General features: G+C 37.7%; 1 protein-coding gene across 4 annotated transcripts in view; it reads right to left on the bottom strand.

Annotated features, from left to right (window-relative positions):
• The window catches only part of grm5b (glutamate receptor, metabotropic 5b), a 72,565-nt gene that overhangs the window by 51,048 nt on the left and 13,540 nt on the right, over positions 1-7,977 (bottom strand). For all 4 annotated transcript variants that reach the window (XM_032509044.1, XM_032509048.1, XM_032509041.1 and 1 more), the window contains exons 5-6: positions 1,873-1,947; positions 1,249-1,423 (exon numbers count right to left, since the gene is read on the bottom strand). In XM_032509044.1, coding sequence (XP_032364935.1) covers positions 1,249-1,423; positions 1,873-1,947 — 250 coding nt within the window. The remainder of the gene's footprint in view (positions 1-1,248; positions 1,424-1,872; positions 1,948-7,977) is intronic.

Raw genomic sequence — 7,977 nt, 5'->3', positions numbered from 1 at the left:
ACACACACACACACACACACACACACGTAAATAAAAAAACAGCTTATTTAAATTTATGTTATTTTTGCAAGTGAATTGTAGGAGGAATTCATCTAAGTGGGAACAAAGCTTAGAGTAGTGTGAAAACCACCTCCAAAAAATTAAAACAGCATGTGTATCCGTGTGTGTTTTTGTGTGTGTATTTTGTTTGAGTGTACAAAGGGTAATGATGTCTGTTGATGTACGGTTGGATGTATAGTCAATCTTGGTATTTAACAACATTCAGTATGCTTCTCTATTTTTCTGATACAAAGTTACTGCTCTGCCATTTTACCAAGGCATGGCAACAATCTATAGTTTTTTCCATTAACAAGTCCCACAGTTCAAAATTGACTGGTCTTTGAAAATGAGTTTTTTAAACAAAGTGGACTTAAACAAGAGTTAGAAATGGTCCAGCCACAGAATAAAACTTTACTTGTTGCCCAGTGGTAATGTCAAGCCCTGGCTACTATAGTACATATTAGGCTTTCCTGCACCTGTAGCAAAAGCAGGCAACCTCCACTGAATAATGACCTGAAATGTCTGAATCTGCCTAACTCAGCTCAACTAATTACAGTGATTGGTCTATTAGGTTTACCAGTCATTTGCTTAATGGTAATTAATAACAAAAAACAGTATGTTACAAAATCAGCAAATAACACTTGCACGTTTTATCAGTTAGGAAATGTTTGGATGCAAATGACTAAATCAGTCAATATTATCTGAGGGGGGTGTAAGTGAAAAATGTGGGAAAACGCAACCAGTACTGTCAAAGACCAGGGTGAAGTTACCTTAAAGTTTGATAATCCCCAACTGTATACACATTTTATGGAAAGAACTTGATTGAAATGAGTTTAAAGTAGATATTTACCATCTGGGCTCTTATTTTTATATTAATAGCTCTGTGTTCATAATCATCAATGGCTCTCATAAGAGGGTTATTTTAGAGAAAAGTGCAGAGCCACAGCTTTGCCTCTGCATCTCCCCTCCAACACATCCAGTGTGAAATCCCCTGTGTAACACTAGTTACAAAACACATTTTATTCCAACTGAGTTACTGTTTATACTGATAAAGAGAAACTCACAGAGAAAACAGAGGGAAATCAAGGAGAAATTGACACATCGCAATCATATTAAAATGTTCCGGGGGAAACCCTGTACTGTATAGGTATGACAACATACCACTGCTCAACATAAAACAGTAGAAGTGAATGTTGTAGCTCCACTGACCTGCCGATGAGTAGAAACTCTCCTACCAGTGCCTGGCGTCTCATGGCCATGAGGATGTTGCGGACAGTCATGCCTTCACAGAAACATGCCACCACCCTAGCCTTGGGCAGGTGGCCCCTCAGTCTCTCCAGCAGCCGATCAAAGCTCTGCTCTCCAGCATTGCTCCAGATTTTGCCTAGAGAAAACATGTCAGACAAATACAAACATGATCTGACGGATGCAATATACATCTATCTATTTCATTATTTTATTGTGCTCAAATGTCAGCCACCTGACACCCACTGTGTGAAATGGCTCTTTATAAGGTGATAAAACAACAGGCCAATCTTTACTGTAAAATATGTGTCTTCTTGTTTAGTAGATGTCTGGAAGCAATAGTCAACACTACAATATTGTTGCTGTATAGATAGAGGTATTTGGTCAAAAATATCATGGTATTTGATCGCCCAGCCCTTGTAATTAAATGCAAGTTCTGCTAATAGCTGTTTGTGTGAAACAAACCCTTACACAAACTGCACACACACTAAAATTCAATGCAATTTCTTACTCAACTACAATCTTTTTGTAATATTTGGATCAGTAATTGCTTAGTTTACTGTGGTTGTCTTGACCAGATCAGCTTACCAGAGTGGGCAATACAGATGCCCTCCTTGGCTGCCATGTCCTTGAACGCTTCCATCCCACTTTCACCATAGTTGCCTGGAAAACCACAGAAAGGGTAAGGGATAAGGAATTAGAGAGACGGAAGACTACTGTCTACAAAGAGAGAGGTGGAGACAGAGCAACACTTCCTGCTACAATGTAGCACATATAAAATTTAATAGAACACAGTTCTTTATGAAAATTAAATGTAAACTCACAGATTTTGATACACTTGCTCACCAGACAAAAATGCAACATCTACTTGGAGAAAATAGTGTCAGCGCTGTAGAAGCAGCTTGATTTGTGAGTGCATGTCACAGCCTTAGAGACAACCAGCACAACAACACGTAACATCAGTCGTTCATCTTCTTACAGCTCACTCTTACATTCTTATTTACTCCTCTACTTAATGTGTTTTTTAATGTTTTTTTCTTTCTTAATTGACACAACAATCTTATATTAATATACTGTTGTTGCTTTTTTATTGACTCAAAACAAATTAATTCACGACACACAATTATAATTTTCTTTTTCTTTTCTTTTTTTCTCATCTTATTATTGAACTGTATTATTCCTATTTTCCTATTTTTACAGTCTATGGAACACACAGGCCACACTTATTTCGGGTAAAAAAAGATAACTGACATCCATTTATTAGTAATGATGGATATAGCTCCTGTAGCAGGTTTTAGCAAAATGGTCATATAAAAAAAGGTTTTAGCAAGATGCCTGAATATTATGCTGCGTTCCATACAACCCGTAACTAGTGTTTTAACAACCTTCTACCTGTGAAAGTGCCCTGGAATGGCAGTCAAACCAGTAGCTTACTACCCGTGAACTCAAACCAGATTGTTGTACTCCCAGTTACAGTTTTTGACGTCACACATACATAAACAACAATGGCGACCCCTGTTGATTCTGTACAGACGACGGTGACTATCAGTGAGAAATGGAAATAAATAGACATAAATAGGCAACGTAAAGTAATTCCGCACATTGTAATCAAAACAATACACATCAGATTGTGTACTACTACAGGTTATGTTTATTAAACATAGCTGCAGAGGAGGGTCTGGCTAGTCAACACAGCATTCTGAGATGCCGCACGGAGCAATAGCGCCTCTGCAAAATAGCCTCAGGAAGGAACTTGTTTGGGTGGATCATGTGTACGTTCAGTTGTTTATGTAGTGCAACAGAAAACTCAGATTGGTCAGATAGTCTGCTAGCTAACCCTGCAGAGATCTGAGGAGCACTTAACCATAGTCCTAATATAGACCAGAGTTTAAAATGCCAACACAAACAAAGCGGACGGACATCAGGCCGAAATGAAAGACGACCGGCTGAATTTCCGGCGGCACCTGAACAATACGGAATTGTAACGTCGTGGCTATAGACTACCTGTATATTAACCATATCAATTTTGAACACATTATCACAGTTTGATCAGTAAATATTATAGTACCTTTATAGGAGTAGCCCATAAGACGTTAACATAATTTATTCAATTCAAGTGTGAACTGGCTTATGCAAACTATAACACATTTTCAAATTCTCGCTTATAGACAATACTTTTTTATGGAAAAGATGACAGTTAAAGACCTGATCCCTTCTATTTTTCAAAAAAATGCCCACTGCATTAACTAGTCTGCTACTCATGAAAGCTCAAATTTATGTCAGAGAAAGCATCTCTCCACTGTGGCACCCGTTTCTTTGCCAGAGAAAGTGGGTGACCTGGAATTTATGCTAATAAATGGTTGTACACACTGGCAGAGAAAATGATAGGATTCCCTTTTTTAATTTTGGTTTCTCCCTTTTTTACCATTGTTTCTCTTTTCTCACTCAATGAGGTTGTTACCGCTTATGATGTTCCTTTTTATGGAGTATGTTATCAAAACCAGTATGCAGTCTAATAAGGTATCATTGTGCAGTGCTCTACTTTAATTGATTAGGAAAAAGAAGTGAAAAGGAGAAAAAGTGATAGAAACAGAGTGAGAGAAGGATAGAGGGAAAAGAAGAAAAATCATGGCGAGAACAAAGGAAAGAACAGAAAGAAAATGAGAAAGAAAGGGAAATGTACACAGAAAGAGGTCCCACAATCCCTGACTGCTGCATCTGTGCGTGTGTGTGTGTGTGTGTGCGTGTGTGTGTGTGTGTGTGTGGGCCAATGATGAGTGTGTGTGTTGGAGTGAAGTGTAAAGTCCTGTTATTAGTGTCTCAGTGAGAGGAATGGGAGACAGATGGTACAGACCATCCTTCCCCTGCACACATTGACACAGACACTCACGCACACATTCATACTGTTACCATCATCAAAATCGATAAAGCTTGTAACCTACTTCACTCTGGTCTCAACAGGGATTTATGTGTGAGACATCACTCACTCACACACTCACACACTCACACACTCACACACTCACACACACAGACACACGCACACAGACACACAGACAAAGCCTGTAATGTCTCTTTATCACTCCGTTTCCACCTCTCAATCCCTCAAACATACTTTACATTACTAGCACTTTCTTACACAAATAAACTTATGCTCTCATCACTCCCAAATAAAAAAAAACACCCACACAAATTCATCAGTTTTAAATAAACTGAAGACTACTACCAAACAATACAAGTCAAGTCTGTCCTCTCTTCCTCACTACTAGAGCCGGTCCGATATATCGGTGGGCCGATTGTAGGCACTTATAATGGCCGATGATAAATATAGTTTGTCCACCAGAAGGCACTCTACAACGTCCCTGTTGGAAACACTAATTATTTGGTTTAAGATTCATATCTTAAGTTTGTATTTGTATACATTTTATTTATCAGAACTTTAATATATTTTAATGTTCCTCTGTTCTGTTGTGCCAATAAAACAAAATATCATATTATTTTAGTGAGAACTGATAAATAACTACAAATAACTAATGTTAGGGAAATCTGTTCATGTTTTGTTACGCGTTTCTGGATTATTTTTTTTTAAATATACTATATCGGCTGATATATCGGAAAAATATTGGATTTCTAAATAACCACATATTTGTATTGGTTTCAGCCTTAAAAATCCTTTATTGGTTGGGTTCTACTCACTACTTTCCAGCAAACATTGAAATTCTCTAGGCTAATTCACACATACACATTAAGGCATGCAGACCTATTTGTCGCTTAATTTCACAAATAGTGACCTCATATGTCATCTATGTCACTAATCATCAAATGTTGACATGGACTGTGAATAAATACAATATACATAAATGAAAATTAACACAAAATCTTACACTCCCCATTCCAGTTCATTAAGTTTAGTTCAGCATTTTATACTTGCATTTCTTGCTTACTTCAATTCCCCTCGCCCACATAGTTTCTATTGCCTTAAATCATGCCTTTCATCCACTCACACAGGCCATACCCTCATCCGTTCACCTACACACAACTAGAAGCCATTATCTCCTGTGTTGCTCCACTGTGACCATCACATTTTGGAGCAAACACCTAACATGAGGTCACACTCTGTTCTCTTTATACCCCTTTACCGCTTAGTGCTTTGTCCCCTTTACCTCCCACTGGTCTCCTCTACAAAGCTGTGTCTCTTTAATACCTTTATCTAAATGTAACATTTCAATGATAAACAAAAAAGAACAAAAACAGCTTAAATAAACATTTTCAGAGAAACAAAGAAAAGTTCTTCTTTGCTGTGTGCTTCTCACATGTATGCCCATCTAACCTAATAATCTTTAATCTCTATTATTCCAACATGCAATCAAATGCAAAGCTGAGGGGTCTTTTGCTTGCTCTCCATGGACCTCCTCTTCCTCTAACGACTTGCTCCTTCTACCCCAGCTTTCCCTAACAGCAAATCAGGCAGTAAACTTTAAGATACAGACACAGGTGCTTCTGCATCTTTTCCCCCATTGTTTCCATGTCTTCCCTCTCACCCTTCCTCCATCCTCCTCAATTACCACCTCTTATCAGGTCTATTAAATGCAAATACATGTTACCTCCCTTTCCCCTCTTTCCCTTCCTTGTCTGTTTCCCCTTTTCAACCCTCGTTCACTCCGGTCACAGATTTACCCAGAGAAAAACAACATGCAAAAAATGTAAACATTATTAAGTAAAGGGCATCCTCTTGCCCTTGTCTCCTATTAATCTTGATCACGCTCCCTTTCTTGTTCTCTTCACGTTCTCCTCAATCTTCACCCAAGCCCCCACCACCCCACATCACATCTGGACTGCTACAACAAAGCTACATGGCTAATAGAACACACAGATAAACACAAATACATAACAGCATGCATCAGCACACAGGTATGCACAGACTCATCTGTATAACGTATTGTGTTTGATTAAGTATCAGTCTACATTATTGATGAATTATTGAGTAATTGTAAAGTTAGTGACAAACATGTTATACCCGTAATGTTGTCACTTAAAATTAGGGCTGCAATTAACAATTATTTTGATTATTGATTAATCAGTCAATTAGTTTCTCAATAAAACGTTTCATCGTTTGATCTTAAAGAATGTTCAAAATATTGCTGGAAGCAATAAATGTTAGTTCTTTTTGCTAGTTACAAATAAAAAAATAGATCATAAAATCAGTTGAGTGATGCAAATCTATTCTGTAGCTTGCAGACGGCAAGCACATATTTAGTCTGGACTAATTTAGTCTGGTAAGACACAAACAGCCTTACTTCATATAAGCTCTTAGAGTTTGCAGTGACAATTACAAATTAGTTTATGTGTGCATCTCTGTACAATATTTATTTTTTCTTTCTAGCCCTGTGAGTTATCCCACAGGCCTAATGTCAGATAGTAGCTCTGCTCAAACCACTAATTGAGTGTTATTAGGTGAGAAAAGACTCCCAAACCTAAAGGGCTCACTAGCCATTAGGACTTTTAGACTTGTAGTCAAAAAATAGTGGTTGGCTATATTTTGATGAATTTCAGATGATATGTGCATGCCAGTTATCCCATGTTTTGCCAATGAATTAGCCCCAGGCTACAGACAGGATGCATAACAGCAGTTTTATAACCTAAACCAACTCCGATTGGATCTAGAAATCTACAATTTTGTCTGCCCAAAAACCATTCTTGTAAATTGAGCTGGGCAATATGGAAGAAATCAATTTTCACAATATTATTTACCAAATACCTCAATATCAATACCACAACAATATTGTAGCGTTGACTATTGGTACATTGACAAAATGTTTACACAATGAGATTTTTGAGATCATCAGTTACGTGAATGTAATGAATAAGTGGGCAAAGGCAAATAATAGAACAGCTAGAACAGTCTGTTTCTTCAGAAAATTACATCACTTCACTGTAATGCCGTTTTTAAAACCAGGGAAACACTTTTGCCTTATTACAATTTAGCAATATCCAAAATCTAAGACAATATCTAGTCTCAAATCACAATTTTAATATTATAATATCAATATATTGTCCAGCTCTAAAATACATACAGTAAAGAGAAACAAACAAACACACAAACATGTACACACAAGTGCACACTATTTGTATTGATGCATACATGTGCTAATATTCCTGTACAAGTGCAGGCAATTACATGCCTGGTATAATAAACAAGTTAATGTTTTATCATGGCATCAGCAAGGACATTTTTTCCCCTTGATTACCTGGTACCTAGATTACCTAGTATCTGTGACAATAAGAAATCTCTATTTAATACTCCCTCTTAGATATTGTGGACAGCAAGTGGGATGGCAAACCATCTATCTTAACAGAAGGCATTAAATGGATTCCTAGAACATGAGTTTTCCAATCTGAGCCAATTTGAGTAGATGTAGTCCTGTGACCTAGGCTCATTAAAACACAGAATAGCTCGTTATATGGGGACACACCAGGAACTGGCCCATAGGCAACAGTGCCAAAGACAACGGTAAAAACGTGAGCTTATTCAGTCAGTCATTCTCCTCTTCCCCCTTCATTATGTACCTTTCTCTACACTACCCTCCCCAACCCATCCCAGTTTCCTCTTCCTCAATCCTGTGAAAGCCATGGCCGTTAAATAGGCACAGGGCAGATCATGTTACAGAGACAGACAGACAGACAGACAGACAGACA

The sequence above is a fragment of the Etheostoma spectabile genome, chromosome 3 (genome assembly GCF_008692095.1).
Source record: "Etheostoma spectabile isolate EspeVRDwgs_2016 chromosome 3, UIUC_Espe_1.0, whole genome shotgun sequence".
NCBI lineage: Eukaryota > Metazoa > Chordata > Actinopteri > Perciformes > Percidae > Etheostoma > Etheostoma spectabile.
The sequence above is the reverse complement of the archived record's forward strand: the minus strand, read 5'-3'. Positions and strand labels throughout refer to the sequence as shown.